The sequence below is a fragment of the Anguilla anguilla genome, chromosome 13, assembly GCF_013347855.1.
Source record: "Anguilla anguilla isolate fAngAng1 chromosome 13, fAngAng1.pri, whole genome shotgun sequence".
Lineage (NCBI taxonomy): Eukaryota > Metazoa > Chordata > Actinopteri > Anguilliformes > Anguillidae > Anguilla > Anguilla anguilla.
This window is the reverse complement of record NC_049213.1, coordinates 32,399,247-32,422,169: the sequence shown is the minus strand read 5'-3', so window position 1 is coordinate 32,422,169 and position 22,923 is coordinate 32,399,247. Positions and strand designations below refer to the sequence as shown.

At 47.4% G+C, this 22,923-nt stretch overlaps 2 protein-coding genes and 1 non-coding gene across 5 annotated transcripts; 2 read left to right on the top strand and 1 right to left on the bottom strand.

Moving 5' to 3' along the window:
* The first annotated feature begins 2,572 nt into the window (after positions 1-2,572).
* Positions 2,573-7,683, top strand: ddost (dolichyl-diphosphooligosaccharide--protein glycosyltransferase subunit (non-catalytic)). The gene is made up of 11 exons (XM_035386796.1): positions 2,573-2,829; positions 3,168-3,278; positions 3,452-3,538; positions 3,942-4,045; positions 4,221-4,315; positions 4,564-4,657; positions 5,528-5,676; positions 6,131-6,278; positions 6,392-6,512; positions 6,815-6,921; positions 7,051-7,683. Exons 1-11 carry the CDS (start codon positions 2,619-2,621, stop codon positions 7,198-7,200), a joined length of 1,377 nt encoding a protein of 458 aa, XP_035242687.1. The 5' UTR covers positions 2,573-2,618; the 3' UTR covers positions 7,201-7,683.
* Positions 7,684-8,439: 756 nt separating this feature from the next.
* Positions 8,440-21,217, top strand: ddi2 (DNA-damage inducible protein 2). 3 transcript variants are annotated; one of them, XM_035386795.1, is made up of 10 exons: positions 8,440-8,892; positions 10,477-10,606; positions 11,355-11,663; positions 12,679-12,805; positions 13,312-13,439; positions 13,900-14,028; positions 14,496-14,599; positions 14,884-15,076; positions 16,908-16,958; positions 17,493-17,616. In XM_035386795.1, exons 1-9 carry the CDS (start codon positions 8,755-8,757, stop codon positions 16,916-16,918), a joined length of 1,269 nt encoding a protein of 422 aa, XP_035242686.1. In that variant the 5' UTR covers positions 8,440-8,754; the 3' UTR covers positions 16,919-16,958; positions 17,493-17,616. The 3 variants fall into 3 exon arrangements, with proteins under 3 accessions (XP_035242686.1, XP_035242685.1, XP_035242684.1); XM_035386794.1 differs by lacking the exon at positions 17,493-17,616 and adding an exon at positions 17,386-17,467; XM_035386793.1 differs by lacking the exons at positions 8,440-8,892; positions 10,477-10,606; positions 11,355-11,663; ... (2 more) ...; positions 13,900-14,028; positions 14,496-14,599 and having other exon boundaries at positions 14,939-15,076; positions 17,386-21,217.
* A 971-nt stretch (positions 21,218-22,188) lies between these two features.
* Positions 22,189-22,282, bottom strand: trnai-uau. The gene is made up of 2 exons: positions 22,245-22,282; positions 22,189-22,224 (listed from the first exon to the last, which is right to left on the bottom strand). It is a non-coding gene; the product is annotated as a tRNA-Ile (tRNA).
* Positions 22,283-22,923: the final 641 nt, after the last annotated feature.

The following is a 22,923-nucleotide window of genomic DNA, read 5'->3' as shown; positions in this document are numbered from 1 at the left end:
TGTTTAAAAAAACCACTGCCAGGTTCAAGTCAACTTTGAAAGAGATACAGAGTTCACTGGTTTAGACGACGGAAAAAATATCACTCCGCAAAGTGATCCTCTATAGCAGAGACGAGAAGGAAGCCTTCAATCCCCATGGAGTTTGCAAGAGCGCCTTTCTTTGCTTTGAGGTTTTGTGGTTTGTGAAACAAAATGGGAACTGTTTGGTCTGCATGCGAAGCATTATGTCTGACGCAACCCAACACTGGTCGGGATACAGCTGAACTGCAGCCTCTCATTTCCAAACCTATACTCTGAACACTGTACCGCACTACCAGCCCCTTATCATTTCAACAAAGAGCTAGCGCTGGAAGGAGTAATGATGCAAAGATATCCCAATTTGAGGGTACGCATAATGGTGGATGTCTGTAATAATGTCTGAGATACTCCACTTTGTGGGTAACTTGATTACTGCCTGATTTCCATTGTGCAGTGCTCATTATAATCTCCCTCTTACGTCACTTCATCATCTTGACTTATTAAATTCACCCTTTGCGTGTGTCACGGTCCTGGCGCAATTCAAGTTGCAATGAGAGACGAACAGGCCCGCGTAATTGCACTATTTTGTTGTCTGGGCTTGAGTTCGGTGCTACGCAAGCAGGGCTTCCAGGACTAAGCCAGACCTCCATTTTGGTTTAAATGGAAGGGTGCCAAAATGGAAGCAAGGATGTCGGAGGGTAGCTCAGGGGCGACATAGCTCAGGAGGTAAGACCGATTGTCTGGCAGTTGGAGGGTTGCCGGTTCAAACCCCGCCCTGGGCGTGTCGAAGTGTCCTTGAGCAAGACACCTAACCCCTAACCCCTAACTGCTCTGGCGAATGAGAGGCATCAATTGTAAAGCGCTTTGGATAAAAGTGCTATATAAATGCAGTCCATTTACCATTTAGCTGATGAATAAAAATATTCAGTGCTGTGTAAAACAAAGTATGGGGAATTCATTTTTTGTTTATTTTTTTTCTAATTGTTATCTCCAGTCTCCTAACACTGTAAATGTGGGCGGTCCTACGAATAACTTATTTTTGGTGTTGTAGTCACAATGTTTATGTTGTCTGTGTACCACTGGGGGATGAAGCCATACTATACATGAGCAAATGTACAAAAGAAAGCTGCTTAAAAACATGGTGATGTTTGTATCTAGGGGCTGTGGTGTCAGTTTTACCCTGTGCGAGAGATGGTCCCTCAACATCCCTGTGTCCGCTGCACAGGGAAGGATTAACACAGGGATTGCTCCTTTTTGACAGCATATCAGAAATAAGACCTTTGTCTGTGATGGCTGTGGTAACATTTAAAAAATGAACAAGCAATAACAGGGATTCTACCTTTCACTCCCCCTTTCCAATATCTTTATATCTTTCTCCAGTTTGGTTTCAACAGTCCAGGCAGCCGACCAGCCGCAGCCACTGTCACCCCAATAATTGGCTGCACTGAAGCGAAAGAATCTGGAATAAAGACTTTTGTCAAGTGCTGGTGCTTCTTGAGCCATGTCAGAGTTCACGATGGCCTGGTAACAAATGAAACTGAAGTATTATGTTCTTGTGGACACAGAAGAGAAAATAACGCTGTGCGTTGTCTCCCCCTTGTGGACACCGTCTAACAGTGCACATGCTCACATTCTCGATAATCTTTTTTTCTTTTCACTTTTTTCCCTTATCCGGTCTTCACAGGCTTCCTTCTTGTCTTCAGGCCAATAGTTCACATTACCTTTGCGTCTGCTATCACTGTCTGTCTATTATGTCTGCACTTCACTGCGTTTTCATGAGCAGAATCTTTTTCTGTATGACAAGAACTGTCGAGGGCTCGTGAAGCTCTTTCGCCGGGAAGAAAGGTGCTTGAACAAAGACAAAGGGGAAACTAACAAGATCCACAACTAGGAATCAGTGTTAAATGGAAATTGCTAGCCTACTGAAATATATTCCTTCGGGACATTTATTGGACATGCGCTACAGCCGAACAATGACCAACTGCAAGTTATTCAATCTGGAAATGCAACTGCTTCCCAGGAAAATGTCAGTTCTGCTTCATTACTATACTAAATGAAAGTGTACGATATAAAGTGGTTCATAAAAATATTTTTCATAAAATGTCAGTGTTGTCTAATTTGAATTTTCATTAGAATATTTAACTGACAACCTGGGCATAAAAATATATGACTCGTTTAGTTTGTGAGTAGAACAGCACACTTAACAACGGCAGAAAATCAACGATGCCGCATCTCTCTTTGTCTTTTATTCTTCTCTGGCCGTGTAGAGCTGTCGGGTTTTGATTGGTCAACTCGAGACAATTCGCCTATAACAGAATAGCCCCTACCAGCTATAATAAATATTAGTCCTCAAGATAAACGGTAATATAAAACGTTCTGTGTTGTTTTGCACAAAATTCATTTCTAAATTGCAAGAGGTCGAATTTCTATTGCATGTATGTATTCTTGTTCTTTTTTTTCGCGACCCTAGACGAACACTTTACGGTAATGTCTGTTGCCTTGGTGTAATATTCAGATCTCATGATTCTGGAATGTCATTGGATGGCTGGTGCAAGTTGAAAGGTGACGCTTATAGCGCTGACGTCGCTCTAATAGGAAACATGGCCGTGGAAGGAGTGTGTGCGAGGTTTCGGTCCAGTTTTAATAGACTGGGTGTCACTGGACCTAAAAACAAAGCGCAAAGTCTTTTCGTGTTCCTTTTGGTGCTTTTAGGCACGTTGCATACTGCATTGGCCGATGGAAAGACGCTAGTTCTGCTGGATAACCTGAACATCAAAGACACCCATTCAATTTTCTTCCGCAGTTTAACCGGTGAGTTCACGACTCAGTTTGAATCGTTTCCTGATAATAACTAATTGTATTATGTGCAAAGTGTATTCGTTTTGGTAATTTGAGAATTTTCGCTGAATTATAATTATCTTGCATTTTAAATCTTAGCTACATTGCCATTTGCCTTCTAGCCTGCGAGATAAAGCAGGCCCGATCCGATTATTTGATATCTAGTGATAAACTGAGATGACGGTACTATTTTGTGTTATTTGGCGTTTCTTCTTAGCTTATCGCGTATTTTTACAGGTTGTTTTGCTATTCTGTTAGCAACTTTAATGTTCAGAACGTTGCAACTTGACATTGATTCTTCATGCTTTCAGATCGTGGATTCGACTTGACATTCAAGACTGCTGACGATCCTGGTCTCTCGCTAATCAAATACGGCCAGTTCCTATATGATCACCTTATCCTTTTCTCTCCGTCCGTGGAAGGTGAGTTCATGCTCCTGATTGGCGCAACTGTGTCAAGTGTGCACTATTGCATTTGTTTCGCACTTGATTCTTGGACCAATCCTTGTCATGTTGGGTACACACAATTTCATCATAATGAAGGGAGTCTGACATGCGCTGTTCTTTTTTGTGATGAAGTTTCCATAATGTTTCAGATTTCGGGGGCAACATCAACGTCGAAACTATCACGGCTTTCATTGATGGAGGGGGAAACGTCCTTGTTGCTGCCAGTTCCGATATCGGTAAATCCCTGACCAGTAGATGAGAGAAACATTCTTTTTCTCTTAAGATTTGATAAAAAACTTTATAATTAAAAAAACAACAGTGAAAATGTTTAAAGAAAGGATAGGTTCTGGAAGAGAGTGCTGTTGCCCTTGAGGATTAGAAAAGAAGCATTCTTTTAACTGTTCTTCAAATGTGTTCCCTGTCTTGATTTTTTGGTTGTGGGGTATACTTTGCACTTATGTTTGTTTTCACATACTTGTAAATGTGAATTCAGTCAGCATTAGGCAGTAAACGGCTGATGTAGAATGGAAAAATAATTGTAAACAAACTTATGTGCGTCAGTACATGCTTGGACTTGGGCAACGTTGACTGTCTATTTCTGGCCTTACCCACCTGCTTTTCCATATCCTCACCCATCAGGCGACCCACTCAGAGAGCTCGGCAGCGAGTGTGGGATCGAGTTTGATGAGGAGAAAACGGCAGTGATTGACCACCACAACTATGACGTGTTGGATCCGGGCGAGGTCAGTGGAAGTGGACTGTAAATCTTGAGACCTTCCAGTTAGCACCACTACAAGCTTTGGATTGTTGCGCTTCTGCCACAATTTTAACCTTGAATTAAAGTTCATTTTATGTGAAGTTAATTTGTAGAGTATTCTCCAGTTCTGTACTCACCTCTTGTTACCATTGTGTCTACAGCACACTCTGATTGTTGCAGACCCAGAGAACCTGCTGAAGGCTCCCACTATTGTTGGCAAGCCAACAGAAAAGCCCATTCTCTTTAAGGGCGTTGGGTGAGTCACCCCATTTGGACTTGCTTGCGCATGTTTGAAGTAGTGTAGTGAAAGGATCAGCACTCAAAGTACAATCACTATTTTGTATTTCATTTTGAAGTGTTCATTGGGGCAAAATAAACATATACTTATCTTTTTAAAATTTATAAATTGAAAAACATAATGTACAGATGCCTGATGGGATATTTGATGCAGTTCTGTTTTAATTGGTAACTCATGGTTGTGTGCTGATGGCTCTTGTTGCTCAGTATGGTGGCTGACCCTGATAACCCCCTGGTGCTGGACATCCTGACTGGTTCCTCAACTTCTTACTCCTTTTTCCCTGACCGGCCCATCACACAGGTAAGCTGCCCTTCAGCTTCTGTCTCTGGAGGGGAAAACATGTATTCAGTCCAGACCTGGATCAAATACGTATTTGTTTTGGATTCAAATATTTCTCTACGCTTTACTGATCTTGTCTGGATCATTGGAGCCAATGACAAAACTCTCAAGAAGTGCCCCCTTCTGGTCATATTGGCAGGCTCAGTTACACCTGACAAGATGAATAGAGCGCAGAAAAGTTTTTGATTCCAAAACAAATACATATTTGACCCAGGTCTGATTCAGTCTATCTAATATCTGAAAATATTAAATACCTAGACGTGCTTTAATATTAGAAACATTGTGCAGTGGTCCTTACTTCCACAAGTGCCATTTACCAATATGTGTTTTGTAAGTGAAGAAGACATATGTCAGCTGTGCTAATAGTCAGTGAGATATCAGAATTATAGTGGGAATAGTCTCTTCTGCATGCATGTGGGTAAACTAAGGGGAGGAGCGCTGAGTATATATTTAAGGAAAGGTGTTATATCACTGGCTATGATTCTGTTATGCAAATGCTGCATTTATGAACACGTATACATTTGTATTCACCTCATGGGGTCCTGAGCAAGCAAAATCCAGAAGAACAGTGTTAAATGCACACCTGTTTACACGGAGCTCTCAAATTTACTCTAGTGACTGTAATGGACACTGCAAACACAGCAATGAGGCTTTGCTCACTGGTAACTGGAATTGTGGAAAGTTATAAAATGTGTGTTTCAGTTATTTTTAATCTATGGTAATGTTAGGGCAGGAGGTAGATAAGTTCTAGATCCTGCTTAATAGTAAATATTGATTTGTACATTTGCATGGAGAAGGCGTGTTTAACAGGGGCCCTTTCTCCCTTCTCAGTACCCCCATGCAGTGGGGAAGAACACGCTGCTGATCGCTGGTCTCCAGGCCAGGAACAATGCAAGGGTGGTCTTCAGTGGATCTCTGCATTTCTTCAGTGACGCCTTCTTTAACTCCCCTGTCCAGAAGGCCACACCCGGTTCCCAGAGGTAAGCATCACGCACCTGCGCAGACATTCACCTGTCCCGCCCTGCTGTTCTGACATTTGGTCAGGTTTTTTTTTTTTTTTTTTTTGTAACTTTAAACAAGATGGCAGTTACGGATTGAAGGGCATGGCTGTGTTTCAAGGGCGCCATGGTGATCTTAATATGCCTTCTCTGGTCATAAATCCAACTGAGTGGCTGTTGAGGTTTACTGTGCCAGTCCACACTCCATATTGATTATTGAACATGCATTCAGTCTAGCCAAGCCATGGACTCCATCTCCCATCAAAAAAAACCTCTCCCAAAGCAGTGTTTTTGGCCTCCTTTTTGAACCTCAGGTCTGCTCTCCCTGTTCAAAATGGCTGGAATGCAGCCTTCCTGTGTGTGAAATGCGCCTTCCTCAACACAAACGTGCCCGTCTTGCATGTTGAGCAGTGGGGTGTTGGTTCTGTCCCCGCAGGCACGAGCAGACGGGCAACAAGGAGCTGGCCGAGGCGCTCTCTCGCTGGGCGTTCAAGGAGGAAGGAGTTCTCCGCGTCGGGGCCGTCACCCATCACCCGGTCGGGGAGAGCACGCCCCCTGCTGCCTACACCATCACCGACCTCGTGGTGAGTCAGTCGTGTGTTCAGTGCATATTCCTCTACCCCATGGCGTTTGTATGTTCTCCGCATTGTTTGTTTCTGATCTCTGTTTCGGCTGCTCCCTCCTGTTCCTCCTCCAGGAGTACAGCATCGTAATCGAGCAGCTGTCGGAGGGCCAATGGGTCCCCTTCGACGGAGACGACATCCAGCTGGAGTTTGTCAGGATTGACCCGTTCGTCCGCACTTACCTCAAGAAGAACGGTATGTGGGGGTCTTTTCTGTTCACATAGAACTTGGTGGGAACAAGCTGAACCACATGATTCAACTTGCATGGCTAGCAGTTCTCCAGTGTCGTTTCTGATTGGTTGTTGTTGAATGTACATGTCCGTGCAAATAAAAGATCTATAAAAATATTTTATGGAGGTGCGGTCCTTATCTCACATTTGTATATTTAATGTAGGACCCAAGTTCACATACTTTTGATTTGCGCGTGTTTCTTTTCCTTTATTTCCTGATTGTTTGTTGATGCATACATCATGTAGTATGATTCTTCACCTTGACAGGGGGGAAGTACAGCGTTCAGTTTAAGCTGCCTGATGTGTATGGAGTGTTCCAGTTCAAGGTGGACTACAACAGACTAGGGTACACACACCTGTACTCTTCTACCCAGGTAAGAACACCTGAGAGAATGGCTCTCTAAACTAGCATGTTGATTTTCCAGATTTTTTGTTATCCTCCTGCAGATGGACAGGTGAATGGCTAACAGTGAGTGGCTAATCTTGTGTCTCCTTGGCCGTAGGTGTCTGTGCGTCCTTTGCAGCACACGCAGTATGAGCGCTTCATCCCCTCTGCATACCCGTACTACGCCAGCGTGTTCTCCATGATGGGCGGCCTCTTCATCTTCAGCATAGTCTTCCTCCACATGAAGGAGAAGGAGAAGGCCGAGTAGGGGGGGAGGGGAAGGGGTGGCAGAGTAGGCCGAAGAAATGATGGGGGAGAGCAGCAGATGGTCCTGGAGTGATGGATGTGGTTGGAGGGCGAGTGGGGGACAAAGGATGTGTGGAAGACTTAAAAGGAGAGATTCTGCTGGCGGTAAAGGGGAACAGAAAGAAACAAATTCACTTGTTCTAACAAATGGCTTGATTTTGGGTGTGGTAGAGGAAGAATAGGGAGGGGGTATTTAAATCATTTCCTTCTTTTTGATTCAGTTTGAAATGTCAGTTAACTTAAAGCCAAGGCCTGAGGAAATTGGGGGGGGAAATGCACTGTTATTTTTTTATCATCTTTCTGTGGTGATTTGGTGATCTTTTTAACAAGGTCAGGGTGTATCATGTTTGCTGTCATGTCAAGATTGTTTTGTTTTTTTAATGCCCTTATTTTTTACCCAGAAAAATACACAATAAAATGTTGACATTCCCCTCCACCCAAAGAAGTTTGAATGTTTATGAGTTATTTCTTGGTGAAATGTGTGACTATGAAGTGAATTTTACAGTCGTGTCTGCGTGGGATTTAGATTTAAATTGACAAGCCTAATATGCATGTGCACATGTTAGGAAGATGTGTGTGTGTGTGTGTGTGTGTGTGCATGCATTTCCTCATTTGGTTACCATACAAATGAGCACATATGATCACTTGGAATCAAAACCAGCATACACACAGCCCTTTATATATGAATAGGAAGACAGACTCAATGCTGAATGGCTTATTCTCATGTGTTCTTCATTGTCCATTATAACCTGATACACAAATTTGGGATCTGCACCTCACTGATTTGGAGTGCCAGTGATTAGCCTAATTGTGCCTTTTCAAAAAAACAACATGTAATTAGGCAAGCAACCTAATATAGCCTGTTGAATAGCACAAAGCCAAGATGAATTCTCCCAAGACGTGAATGAATCATTTTCCCGTGTAGCGAAACAACCCATCTCTGAATTATGTGAGTGAAGGGAAGGAACGAAATTTTCCTGTTGGTACTTGTGCGTTATAAAAAAAACTCGTATAACGATCTACAGCTATTTATTCTGGCGGTTAGTCCAGAAACTATAATAATATCGATATTTTCGTCTTCAATCCCACGGAAGTAACACCACCTTCCAAGGTGGGAAGCGGCGTTTTACGACCCCCTTTGACTCACCCGCTCCACCCACTCAAGCGCACGACAGTCATGCTTTGTGCAGCAGCAGCTAAATTAATTTGCGGCAGTGTGGCAACGTCGAGGAAGTGGGTGCGAGTCGAAGAAAAAAAAAGAACTGTTTTGCTTTTCTTGAGCTGTGTACTAGTTTCGCTATCATACTACATGTGTGGGTCAGTCACTGGTACTCCACACCACGAAATAGGGGGAAATTAAGAAGAATTCACTATCGTCGGAGTTTTGTGAGATTTGGAAATCTTAGCTTGCTAGCTACATTGCTAGCCAAACTAAACATTAAAGCTTTGCTAGCTAGTTGGAGAAGCGACGCCTGTCCACCGCGGGTTAAAGTGACACAACCTACCCAAAAGCGCAATGCTGGTGACCGTATTCTGCGCTCCGAGGGACCGCCCGGAAATAACATTTTCCTTGGACGTGTCACCTGAGCTCGAAGTGAGGGACTTTGTGGCTCTGTGTGAATTAGAATCTGGAATACCGGCTGCGGAAATACAGGTGAAGCAGTGAACTCATGGGGTGGCTGGCTAACGTGCTAATATTAGTTAGTGCTAATGCTAACTAGCCAGCTAGCAGCTGGTTGTAACAATATGGCAAACCAATAATAGCCGACTTACCTGCTTTTAATGCTAACCCTAATGTCTGGGACCAACCAACGATATTTTGCCAGATTGCAATCCATTAATAATCAATGAAGCTAGCTAGTCAACTAACCTTAATTATCTCTCAGTATGTATATAACCCGCTAGCTCACGTCTTTTATTCATCGTCGAGGATTGCACTGTTCAGAGTAAGGACAGTAATGATATAGCGTTATGAATAGCTGATTACTACCCGCCTTGCCAACTTGTTAGTTGATATCTTAGAATCCTGACCGCCAAATAGCTTGCTAGCTTACTAAATGACTTGATGGAATGGAATGTATTTGTTATGAATTCACCCATCCACACCTATACCGAAAGTAATTCAACACTGGTCAAAAGATAATCTTCAAATAGATATTGTGCAAGCTAATACCCTGCCAAACTTAGCTAGCCTAGTATTTCTAGGTACATCTATGCCCTGCAAACATTGATAACTGCAAATAGACAGTAGCGATATGAACGTTACAGTAGCGATATGAACGTTTGACTGTAATGTTATTATGAGCACAGTATCACATTGGATATATATAATAATGGCAATACTTGTAAGGTGCAGTGTACTGCGCATTAAATTGAATTTCATTTTCAATTTCGTTTCAATGTGGTTTGCCCTTGTTCCGAGCAGGAATAACCTTAGATATGAAGGATGTTCTTAGTTTTGTGAAAGTAGAAGTGATAACTTGGTGACTTCTTTTGTTCAAGATGTTCCAGGATTGTGGTGAGGTTATTGGTTTTGCGTGGCCTGTGGTGTAATGAACTCTCATTAAGTCCACGCTGATTCCAGTGTGATCCATGTCCTGCAGGTTACAAGAGTAAAGGTTATACTGGATACTTAAGTATACTGTCAACAGAGCAGATAACATGCAGTAAATATTGACTATCCTGGGACAAAAATATGTTGTAATGTATCTCTGTAAGTGTCAGAATTTAGAAATTTTTAGGTGTTTTGTGGTAGTTTTTCACCAATTTACTGGTATTTTCAGGCATTTGTTTACTTTACTGGAGGGTTACTTTTCTTATATCATTTTAAGGCTATGTTTATATTGGCAGCAATGTTCCATAATATTCTCATTGATTTCATGGCAGTGTCAAATAACTGAACAAGAAAGTGTTGTACTCTTTTTCTGCCTAACTTGTTTCATGGGCATAGAGTGTTAAATGGGTTTTGTTGTCCAGTTGTTGACTGGATACTCGGTGAACGCTCACACTTTTCAGGCTTAGCCTGTTTCATAGCATTACCTATATGCATCATAGCATTGGATCATGTCATCAGCATTGAGGAGCCGGAAAGAAAGAGGAATTATATACACAGTGGAGACATGTCTGGCACAAGCTGAAAGCCTCACACCGTGAGGGATATCTGGGTCTCACAGTGCCGTCCGCTCTCTCTCTCTCTCTCTCTCTCTCTCTCTCTCTCTCTCTCTCTCTGTGTGGCCAGATATCCTACGCAGAGCAGCCCTTGCAGGACCCCACCCGTGCCCTTGGGACGTACGGGCTGAAGGACGGGGACGTGGTGGTGCTCCGGCAGGCAGAACGACGGCCGCCGCCGCCCCAGCCCTCTTTCCCAGGTACGGCGGAATATCGGCCTTGTGTCTGGTTTTTTTTTCTTTTTTTTTTTTTTGGTTTTTCTGGTATGCAAATGATGTTCTGACTCACCGAGCTATATAGCACGTGGATCGGTGGCGGAGTGGGCTGTGTGAACAGGACGGGCCACTGAGGTTTTGTTCAAAGCTCAGTGAATCTGCACAGCACTTGTGTGGGGGTGTTGATCCAGAGATGATCATTTCACCTGAGAGGGGCCTACAGTGCTGGAGGACAATAAAATGGGCTAAGGATTTACTACGGTAAATGAAGAGGAGGTCAAAGGCTGGTTTGGGGACAGGTTTCTTTTCCCCCATGGGTCACAAATTCTCCCTGCTCTCAAAATGTCTCTGTAACAGGCTTCAGAAAGGGGGAAAATTGTCTTTTTAAAAAATTTGTGGCTGCCTTCTTTCCTTCCTTACCACTCCCTTCATTCTTTGACCACACCTTCAGCCTCTGACTCTCAACCCTTATAACCTTCAATTTCCTTTTTACTCCCTTAACTCCTTCCACCCAAATCATTGCCCCAGAAATTCTCACTTACCCAGCTTCTCTCCTTCTGTCTTTCTCTTTCTCTCTGTTCTACTCTCCCCCCTGTCCTCTCTGCCTTCTACTCTCTCGTCACCCGAGCCACCCCAGATACATGTGCCTGCCAGATGAATGAATTATAATGAAGAGATAATCCTCCCTTTTCCTCATTTGCCGTCTCTCTCTCCCTGTGTCTCCCTCTCTCAGGCCTCCCCCGCATAGACTTCAGCTCCATCGCAGTCCCGGGCACCTCCTCGGGGCGTCGGCCCCCCTCGCAACAGCAGAGACAAAGCCAAAATACGCAAGAGCGGCAGCAGCAGCAGCAGCAGCCACAGCAGCCGGAGCAAGCTCCTGTCCCTCCCCCGCCCCCTTCTCTTACAGGCTCCGCCTCCTCTCCGCAGGGATTGGATGACCCCGCTCTGCTCCGAGAGATGCTGCTGGCTAATCCACACGAACTGTCGCTACTGAAGGAGAGGAATCCCCCATTGGCTGAAGCCCTGCTGAGCGGAGACTTGGGTGAGGCTTGCTAGCATCTTCAACGTCAGGTGTATTGGATGCTGTCACAGGGGACAGCATCCAATACATCTTAATGGACACTTAAAGGGTGTCCATTAAGACTAATCCCAGTGCGAGTCACACTATCTGATGGCAGTAGAGATGGCTCCACAGTGGAAGTGATTGTGTGCGCATGTGTGCTGGGAAAGCTGATATGCAGTCATATTGTGTGCTGGTGTCGGAACTGGCTGTGCTACTCAGAGCTTAAAGGTTTATATTCCTTCTGATCCGCTGCTGTTGCGTCTGCTTAGGCTGTAACCTGAGTTGTTTCACTGAAAATATCCATCTGTATAAATAAACGAAGCCGACTGTGTAAGGTGGTGTGGATAAGGGCACCTTTAAGCAAAAGGAGCAGTGTGATGCAAAAGGAGCAGTGTGGATGTAAAAGGAGCGGTGTGATGCAAAAGGAGCAGTGTGGTGTAAAAGGAGCAGTGTGGATGTAAAAGGAGCGGTGTGGATGTAAAAGGAGCAGTGTGGTGTAAAAGGAGCAGTGTGATGTAATAGGAGCAGTGTGGATGTAAGAGGAGCGGTGTGATGTGAAAGGAGCGGTGTGGATGTAAAAGGAGCAGTGTGATGTGAAAGGAGCGGTGTGGATGTAAGAGGAGCGGTGTGATGTGAAAGGAGCAGTGTGGTGTAAAAGGAGCAGTGTGATGTAAAAGGAGCAGTGTGGTGTAAAAGGAGCAGTGTGGATGTAAAAGGAGCAGTGTGGATGTAAAAGGAGCAGTGTGATGTAAAAGGAGCAGTGTGGATGTAAAAGGAGCGGTGTGATGTGAAAGGAGCGGTGTGGATGTAAAAGGAGCAGTGTGGTGTAAAAGGAGCAGTGTGATGTAAAAGGAGCAGTGTGGATGTAAAAGGAGCGGTGTGGATGTAAAAGGAGCAGTGTGATGTAAGAGGAGCAGTGTGATGTAAGAGGAGCAGTGTGATGTAAAAGGAGCAGTGTGATGTAATAGGTGCTTCCCCCCATCTCTCTCCACAGAGCGCTTCACCAAAGTGCTGCTGGAGCAGCAGCAGGAACGAGCGCGCAGAGAGCAGGAGAGGATCCGGCTGCTCACTGCTGATCCCTTCGACCTGGAGGCCCAGGCCAAGATAGAGGAGGACATCAGGTACACACACACAGGCATACACTCGCGCACACACACACACACACACATGCGCACACACACACACGCATTCACACACACACACATGCGCGCACACACACACACACACACACACACAGGCATACACTCGCACACACACACACACACGCACTGACACACACACACACACACACACACACAGAAACACAGGATTTGTATCCTGCTCAGGACGCTCCTGTGGCGCCCAGAGGAATGGAATATTTACACTAACTCACACCTCCTGTTTGAACTCAGCCGGGCCGACAGGGTACAGATTGCATTAACTGTGGCCATTGTGCGTCGCCCTGGATACGGGCTTCCGATTGACAGATAAGCAGTGTGCTGCATAACTCCATGCACCACTGCATGCCCACATGCTCCATTTGTCACACGGCCTTCGCCCACAATGGAGGCGGCAGCCCCGTCACACACAGCAGGGTGAGTGCTGCACGCTGGACTGACTCATCCCCAGCCGCTGCTCTTCCTCCCAGGCAGCACAACATCGAGGAGAACATGACCATCGCCATGGAGGAGGCCCCCGAGAGCTTCGGCCAGGTGGTCATGCTCTACATCAACTGCAAGGTCAACGGCCACCCCGTCAAAGCCTTCGTCGACTCAGGTGACTGCCGCCGCCGCCACCGTCCTCTTCCTCGGTGGCTTGAGTGCCGGTGTGCCACCGTGTCTGTGCTGCCAGGATCGTGTTGACACAGATCGTTTCCTTTGAACTCTGGAGACGCCTCAGGGAGATGTTTGTGTAGTCACAGCTGTGTGATGTGTGATGTATACACACTTGCATGGGTTTGTTTGCTGCCTGGATCTGTACTAGCCAACCATAGACCATAACAGTCCTCTTCCCCAAACACCTCTGTTTTTACCCCACTTTTGCCCTTTCTACGCCTGTATGCTCCCCTTCACACACACACACACACACACGCACACAGATACCTCTTACGCACATACATAAGAGTAACCCTGAAATGAGTTGACTGTATAAAAATAATCCAAATACCAAATACTGATGGACTGCACTGTATTTCCCTTCTTTCTGCACTGTATTCCCCCCGCCCCCCCCCACACAGGGGCCCAGATGACGATCATGAGCCAGGCGTGTGCGGAGCGATGCAACATCATGCGTCTGGTGGATCGGCGCTGGGCGGGCATCGCCAAGGGCGTGGGCACCCAGAAAATCATCGGCAGGGTGCATCTAGGTGCGTCGCCAGTCCCTGCCCGGCCAGCCTTACCTTCTCCCCTGCATGCCCGCTGACTGCTTTTTGTAGCTTTTTGTCTTAAAACCGTAACTCTGTTTTTGTGTTTCGATTCATCCACCCAGTACTGTCTCAGATTATTGTAAATCAAAACTAAAACTAAACCGGCCATGAAAAAAACATTCGTAAACTGAAAGAAAAATATGAAGCACGCCTGTCCATAGAACTAAAACGAAACATCTCTTTGCCTCTTAAAAAAAAAAAACATTGAATGCACAGTTGAGCCAATTCAGTATCACAAATTTCAGCACTTTAAATGCCTGTTTCACAGGTATTGTGCCCCCTGTGCTGTTTAATAGCCCCTGTGTCTCTGTGTGTTCAGTTGTTTATGCCTGTACTGTTTTGCGATCTTTGCATAACTGTCTTACTGCCGTTGACCGGGTTTGGCCATGCGTGTTTAATGTTTCCAGCCCAGGTCCAGATTGAGGGGGACTTCCTGCCCTGCTCCTTCTCCATCCTAGAGGACCAGCCCATGGACATGCTGCTGGGGCTGGACATGCTGAAGAGACACCAGGTCTGCCTCTCTCTCTTTCTCTCATTCTCTTTCAGTCTCTTTCTCTCTCTCTCTCTCTCCCTCTCCCTCCCTCTTTTTCTCTTTCCCTCCCTCTCTTTCTCCCTCTCCCTCTCCCTCTCTCTCGCTCGTCACCATTGGCTGAATCGCTGTCCTCCCTTCCTAAAATGGTCCGGCTAGGATTGTGGTGTCGTCACGGTTACCTCTGAGTAATGCCTCTTTAGTCCGCTAGTGCTGCTCTCACTTCCTGTGTGCACTCATCTTTCTCTCTGATCGGCGGCGCTCAGTGTTCCATCGACCTGAAGAAGAGCGTGCTCCTCATCGGCACCACGGGCTCGGAGACGCGCTTCCTGCCGGAGGCGGAGCTTCCCGAGTGCGCCCGGCTGGCCTACGGGGCGGACAGCCGCGAGGACACGCAGCCCGAGGAGATCGCCGACCGCGAGCTGGCCGAGGCGCTGCAGAGATCCGTGCAGGAGAGCGGTGAGCGACCGCGCGGGGGGCGGAGCCGGGGGGGGGGGGGGGGGCGGAGCCGGGGGAGGAGGGGGGTGAGGGGTCACAGAGCCGGGGTGGGGGGGGGTCACAGGGCTGGGGGCTGAGCAGAATTGGGGATAGGGGAGGAGGGGTGGGGGTCACAGGGCTGGGGGCTGAGCAGAATCGGGGATAGGGGAGGAGGGGTGGGAGTCACAGAGCCAGGGGCTGAGCAAAATCGGGGATAGGGGAGGAGGGGGTGGGGGTCACAGGGCTGGGGGCTGAGCAGAATTGGGGATAGGGGAGGAGGGGTGGGGGTCACAGGGCTGGGGGCTGAGCAGAATCGGGGATAGGGGAGGAGGGGTGGGGGTCACAGGGCTGGGGGCTGAGCAGAATCGGGGATAGGGGAGGAGGGGTGGGAGTCACAGGGCTGGGGGCTGAGCAGAATCAGGGATAGGGGAGGAGGGGTGGGGGTCACAGAGCCAGGGGCTGAGCAGAATCGGGGATAGGGGAGGAGGGGTGGGGGTCACAGGACTGGGGGCTGAGCAGAATTGGGGATAGGGGAGGAGGGGTGGGGGTCACAGCCAGGGGCTGAGCAGAATTGGGGATGAGGGGAGTGAGAAGAGAGGGCGAGGGTGGGTTGGGGGGGTAGTAGAGCTTACATGCGAGAGAAGGGGCAGGCACGACAGCACTACTGCACGCGAAATGTTTGCTCAGCCGCTGTCAGCCTTGTTGATGCAAGCAGCCGAAGCAGCTCCTGAGCTGGATCATATTTCAGCCACGAGGTTCCTGCATGTCATCACCTGAACCCGCACAAGGAGTTCTATTCACACACTCACACACAACAACTATATGTATCATGGTTTTCTGGTAACAAACTAAACCCCAGAACTGCGGTTGATGTTAATGTTAACCGTTTTCTTAACATCCTGTTTTGGTGAGGTTTTAGCTTTTCTCTCTGTTGGAAGCCCTTGTGATATGGCAAGAGATGTTATGGTTATAATCCAAATTGTGCTTCGTTCCTGTATAGCCATAGTACATTTTTGATGTTCCTTAGCACCCTGTCAGAGTTTGCAGCAGGTCACGTGACCACGTCCTCGCCAGACCGATTTAGTTTGGTAGCGCTGAGGTCAGAGGTCACTTGGCTTCCGGGCCTGCTGTACCTCCTGCCTTGCATCATGAAAGCAGCAGTGAGCTGAGTGGTGAATTGGTGCATGCCTTTTGTGTGAGTGCTAACTCTCTGCCTCTCGCATGCCGTGTGCTGTGTTTGTGTGTGTGCTTCTGTGTGTGTGTGTGTGTGTGTGTGTGTGTGTGTGTATGCGTGTGTGTGCACGTGTGTGTGTGTGTGTGTCTTGTGTGCTGTGTGTGTGTGTGTGTGTGTGTGCGTGCGTGTGCGTGCGTGCGTGCGTGTGTGTGTGTGTGTGTCTCTCGTGTGCTCTGTGTGTGTGTGTGTCTCGTGTGCTGTGTGTGTGTGTGTGTGCGTGTGTCTCGTGTGCTGTGCGTGTGTGTGTGTGTGTGTGTCTTGTGTGTCGTGTGCGTGTGTGTGTGCGTCTCGTGTGCTGTGTGTGTGTGTGTGCGTGTGTTCTGTGTGTGTGTGTGTGTGTCTCGTGTGCTGTGTGTGTGCTGTGCGTGTGTGTGTGTGTCTCGTGTGCTGTGTGTGTGTGTGTCTCGTGTGCGTGTGTGTGTGTGCGTCTCGTGTGCTGTGTGTGTGCGTATGTGTGTGTGTGTGTGTGTCGTGTGTGTGTGTGTGTGTGCGTGCGTGTGTGCTGTGCGTGTGTGTGTGTGTGTGTGTGTCTCGTGTGCTGTGTGTGTCTCGTGTGTCGTGTGTCCTAACCCTGAGCAGAGCAGCAGTGATGCATGTGGACAGACAGCTGGAGAGGGGGCCGCCGAGCAGGTACTGCAGCTCCGTAACCAGGGAAACCAAAACCCTGTCCGAACGGCCTGGCCGCTCTGGGCTTCAAATCCTCATTGAAGGGTCACAGAATTGGCAGTAATTCTACATTGATAGCATTGCCCATAATGTCCGAGTAATTATTAGATAATGCAGTCCATGTATACGTGTACAAGTTTGCCAAAAGTGCCAAAGGCCTACCTTACACATTGAAAAGTAGAGGAACTGTCAAAATCTTGAAAGATCGCTCAATTATTATTTTGTCTCCTTGTGTCATGCTATGGAAATGTAAACTAAGTATGCTGTAATTTTCTTTTTTTTTTTGCATGGTTTGGCTTTGATTCCCGAGCATGTTGTTATCCTGCAAGTTTAGAGCTGATTTGCATGCCGCCATTGAAATTGATGAGTTTGATTATTACTTATCCCATAGATACTGAAGATGGACAAACTACCTCATCACCAGTCCAACCGTGCCCTCTATCCCCCCCTTCTGACAAAACCTCCCTCCTGTCCTCCCCTTCCCCCGGCCACACCCAGAACCCCGCCCTGGACAGGTCTCAGTCTGCCCCCGCCTCTCTGCTCCCCCACCCGCCACAGGGGGCGTCTGCTTCAGGGTCCAGCCAAAGCCATCCTCCCTTCCGCGGTCTCCCCGGACCTGCACCACCGGTCCCAGCGACCCCGGAGACCCCAGAACCAGAGGCCCCGCCCCAGGCCCCTCCTCCTCCCACAGCAGGCCCCTCCCCCCTCCCCCTACCCCTGCCCCCTCCCGCCTCCCTGGACCTCCCCATATCCGCTCCAAAGGTTTCTATGAATACGGAAGACGCCGAAAGTCTGGCTCCCACAGCCATGGAAGTGGGGGCGGCGGGCGGGGGGGGAGGAACGGGTTCTCCCGCGCTCCCGTGTCCCTCCCCCCCTGAGCCCCCCACGCTGCAGACGGGGCGGGAGCTGCAGGAGACGCAGTCGACCGATGCCAAAAACACTCACGCGTGCGTTTCGGGAGCGCAGGACGAGCAGGAGGAGGAGGAGGAGGGGCGCGGGGTGGAGATGGACGCCGCTTGCGGTGAGCGCCCCTGCTCGGCTCCCCGCGACCCTAAACTGGAACCCGGCCTCGGTCTCCACGGGGGGGACCTCGCTTCCCAGCCCCGCCGCGATTCCGGCCCCTCCTCCCACCTGGCCATGGACACGCCCCTCGAGGCCCAGGCCACTCCCCCAGTGGAGAGAGACCAGCCCGAAGGGGAGCAGCAGCCAAACTTTGACACCATCCCCTCCCTGGCCGCCGCCCTGAAGGAGCTGCACCAGCTGCTGGTGGCTAACAAACACATGCTGTCCCAGGAAAGGAGCCCCACCCCCTCCCCGTCCCCCTCCCCCGCCTGCCGGGAAGACGCCGACGGGGTGGACGACGGTCCCGCCGCGCGGTCTCAACCCGCTGCGCTGGACTGCGCCCGGGCGCCAGCCGCCGCTGCCGAAACGGGCGCTGCCGGACTCGAGAGCGCCCCCGTGCCTCTCCCGGCCCGTCCGGCCGGCTCCCGGTCCTCCTCCAGCTACGCGGGGAGCCCAGGGGGAGGGGAGGCGGAGGCCATGGACGGGGAGAAGGCGTGTGGGGACAGCGAGGCGGGCGGAGAGCAGATGGAGGACGTGGAGCGGAGGGCTGGGTCGGAGCCGGAGGTGAGCGCCCCACCTCAGCAGGACCTGGAGCTCCGGGAGCCCCCCGAGGGCCAGCTGGGGCGGGGCGTGGCGGATGGGCGAGCCGTCGGCCCCAACGCCCCCGACCCCCTGCCCTCTCCGATGGAGGTGGCTCCCCCAAACGCCCCGCCGGCGACCGCGGACCCCCCCCGCGCCGCCCCGGCAATGCCTGACGAAGACCCCCGCGTACCGCCGAACGTCTCCCGCCCTCTTCCTCCCTCCTCCTCCTCGGCGGCCCCTCCCCCGCGCGCTCCGAGCGATCGCTTCCCCGCGGCGCACATCCAGAAGATCCAGGCGGCCGGTTTCTCTGCCTCAGAGGCGGCCGAGGCTCTGGAGCAGGTCCAGGGCCACGTAGAACTGGCGCTCCTCATGCTGCTGGCCCGCAAGATCACTGTGCCCTCCTAGACACCCACCCTCCGCAGGGTACCCAGCCGGAGCCAGGGCCCCGGCCTTTCACCCCCCCAACCTCTGTCTGCCCTCCCATTGGCCTGTCAAGAGGAAAGTGCAGGCTCCTGGACTTTATCGGGGACAATATGCGTGATAGAAGTTCAAAAAAAATTATAATAATAAATAAAAATAAGTAAGAATCTGGGGACGTGATGTTCTTTCATCGGCACGCCAGACGATGTTGGTGCGTTCTGAAAAGTGCATGAGCGTTTGCTGGCTCCGCAGCAGGCAGGTGTTTTAGGGTGGCATGCTTTTTGGGGCGTGGGGTCGGGCATGTCTTTGAGTTTTCCCCCTTTCTTTTACTTTTTGTTTTCTTCTCGTCACAATACAATGCTTGACGGCCATCTTTAATTCTCGTACAGATTTGGGTTTTTAAAAGAGGAGCTATGAATCTTCTTGGACCTTGGGCTTAGGAAAAGACCATTGCGGATTGCCGAGCGCCATTTTGTAGAGAGAAAATGGAAGCTTGGGCTTTTAATTGCACCTTGGGTTTTCTGAAAATCTCACTAGTTTACCTTACAGTTAATGTACAATCTATATCTAATTGGGATGAGATATTAGTTTGTTTTTTCAGAAATAAAAAGGCAGTTTTTTCAGATTGAAGCATCAGGAAAGTGTCTGGTTTGTGAACAAACACCACAGCAAATGGGCCCGTAAGGGTCTAGTTTATGATTCCTCGGTAGAGCCAACCGAGCATTTTCCTGTGGGTTTGTTTTTCTCATAGAACCAAAAGGTGCCTTTTTACACTGAAAGAGTGCGGCAGCACTGGCCTGCACAAACAGGCCTTGACACAGGGCCGGGAGCGTGTGTCTCCCTGTCACAGTAATACTTCTGTTCTGTGTAGATTTCTCAAGTTCACTCCTCTTGTGAGCGGGGAAGAGAGGAGTAACACAGTTACAGGTGGCCTGACTGGCCGGTGGTCCTGGTAAAATTGTGCCACTGTGTCAGCTTAAAAGGACCACTGAGGTAAAAATTTCAACACAAAGGGGGTTTGAAGGTTTGGACTCGATGGGAAGTAGTCTATGGGAATTCTCGCATTCTCTGTCCTGACCACATCCGCTTGCCTGCTGACCCCTAACATGCACTATTTTTTAACATGAAGTGTTAAGGTTCATAAGAACTGAGTTCAGTTTTATTTGGAGTGGGAAAGGCACAGTTAGGGATTAACACAGGGGTTTCTTTTGAAGGAGTTGATAAGCACTCTAATTAATAATAAAAAAAGCTCAGAGAACACGGTGGAGAGTGCTTGTGCTACAGGCAGGACTGAGGGGTAATTGTGCAGAGGGGTTCCTACCCTTAATTTTTTAAACTTTTTTTTGACAGAAGTAAGTCCTGTCAACTTATGTGCTCGTAAATTCATCTATTCATGTATTCATGTATTCATTCATTCATTAAGTCAATCAGCCAATCAGCCACTCTTTATTCAATAGTTGTCAATCCTGGAGAACTTGAGGAAAGTTGTGCTGTGAAATGCAGAGTGAAGTGTGCATTGATTTTTTTTATGATTATTATTATTTTTTTTAATGCAGCTGTGTTCTTATTGTCTGTAAAATGCGAACGTAAGCCTGCTTGGGGTTGGTATTACAGGATGCGAGGCAGCATTCAGGAATGGCAGCGTGTGTGAAGTGCATGGAAAGTTCTAGAGAGCAAGTCTGACCTCTGCAGCATACGTATTGCAGGGGGGGGCCAGACTAATATCAACTCCCCACCTCCCAACCCCCCCCCCCCCCCCCCCCCGGTTTTAATCGGGTGTTCACTTTTCCCGGGGACGTGGGTAGCTTGTGCTCAGCCAGGATTTTTACCTCAATTCAGGGTTTTTCTGCGTTAACTGTGCCCCTGTCTTTCAACCTTTAGCTTTTGAAGTCCGTCTTTAATCTCTTCCCTCAGTCTAGCTCCCTTATCCAGCTGTCAAAAGTATTCATTCATTCTGTCGATTAGTCAACTAGATTATTTTGAATTCTGATTTATTATTATTATTATTATTATTATTATTATTATTATTATTATTATTAATATTTTATTTTTTTTAGAACTTGGTTCTGTACCAACAACATTCAGGCCATTTAAATTCACTTTGATCTTGTATACATGAGTAAAACATACAAATAAAGAAACTGGTTCTTTATATTTTACAAGCCTGGTTTTGTCATTTTATAATGTTACTTTGAACGTGTGATGTAAATTTAGTTACTGATAGGGCACACTTTTACTTGGATTCTTGGAATTTATGGCAATTGTACACTTTGCAAAGTACACTTTTTTTGTGTTGATTCAAACAATTAGTAAGCCAGATAGTTTCCACTGAGAAGTGTCTGCAGGTCTTGTGATTGTATTTGTTTCCATATGCATAAAGCCAATTAATGTTAATGCTAAAACCAAATGCTTAAACAGTCAGGCCAAAACTAATAGAAACGAAAATGGCTAAGAGAGAGCAAATTGCATCCTAAAAGAGGATTGATGTCATTTATTTCAACTTTTTTTTTTATCCAGGCAATTTCCTATGCCAATTAATTGTGAGGGAAATTGCATATCTTAAACCTCTCATTTTATGCATATCAGAGTGGGTAACATTTGGGATTTATTTAAAAGATTTTTAAATAGAGCATTTTGCTTTTATGTATTTGCATTGTTTTCTATTAATGTGTATGTGGTTGTTGAGCTCCGGTAACACCATTAGACCAGGTAGAATGTTCCCCAGAGGGAATTGAAAAAAAAACTTGTTTATGATTAAATATGTAATCTTTCTTTATAAGAGTGTGTAGTATGAGAAACAGTGTACCATAAAGGAACTGGCTTTGCCCTACGTGGGATTCAACCCAGCAGTGTTTAGGCTACAACTTGGAGCGCATAAGCCTGGTCCACACTGTTACGAACACATATTTAATCTTCTGTGAAAATTTGCTGTGATTTGTGTCCGTCCTTGCCACTCTTGATGAGAGCTTTCTTACCTGTCTGGGACCTTAATATCTCCCAGGGGAAAACAGTACATAATCCTACTTGAGCAGGTTTACATATTTAACTATGTATGTTTTTTAATCACATACTTCTTGACAAAATCCTCTGTGCTGTAATGACAACACACAGATTTATTATTAAAATCTCATGCTCCAGGTGAGGCTCGAACTCACAACCTCGGCATCGCTCGACTGCATACTGCTGTATAAGTACCGCGCGCTAACCGATTGCGCTACTGGAGCTTGTGTGTTCAGGAGGCCTTCATTTTTTCCCTACTTCTTTTCTAAATACCAGCGCATAAACCTGACTCACACAGTTACTAACATGTATTTGATCTTTTAGTGAAAATTTGCTGTGATTTTTGTGTCCACTCTTGGTGAGAATTGTCTTGCTAGTCTGGACCCTATCATCTCCAAAGAGAATATAATACATAGTAATCCTACTCGTGCAGGTTTCTCTATTTAGGACATGTTGGCTGGTTACATGTGTACTTTTTAAGACAACCCTTTGTGCTGTAATGATAACACAGATTTATTAAAATCTCATGCTCTAGGTGAGGCTTGAACTCATAACCTCAGCTGCATATTGCTCTATAAGTATTGCACACTAACTGATTGCACTACTGGAGCTTCTATGTTGTGCTTGCATACTTTGAAATCACATAATCCTGGTCTACACCATAACAAACAAATTTAATGGGCTATGATTTGGGCTGATCTTGGCCACTCTTAGTGCAAACTTTCAGTCTGGTACATTGTACTTGTGTGCGTGTGTGTATGTGGACAATTGACAGAGATATATTTGTAGTAATTAGTACATAGGCATTTACATTTAGACAAAATACTTTGCTTATGTTTCTGTGGCTTAAAGTGTAAAAAAATGC

Coding starts and splice junctions, on each gene's coding strand:
- ddost (XM_035386796.1), top strand. CDS start 2,619: ATGGCCGTGGAAGGAGTGTGTGCGAGGTTTCGGTCCAGTTTTAATAGA. Junction 4,658..5,527: donor CTGACCGGCCCATCACACAG/GTAAGCTGCCCT, acceptor CTCCCTTCTCAG/TACCCCCATGCAGTGGGGAA. Junction 6,922..7,050: donor ACCTGTACTCTTCTACCCAG/GTAAGAACACCT, acceptor CCTTGGCCGTAG/GTGTCTGTGCGTCCTTTGCA.
- ddi2 (XM_035386793.1), top strand. CDS start 16,922: ATGTGGACAGACAGCTGGAGAGGGGGCCGCCGAGCAG. Junction 16,959..17,385: donor GAGAGGGGGCCGCCGAGCAG/GTACTGCAGCTC, acceptor CTTATCCCATAG/ATACTGAAGATGGACAAACT.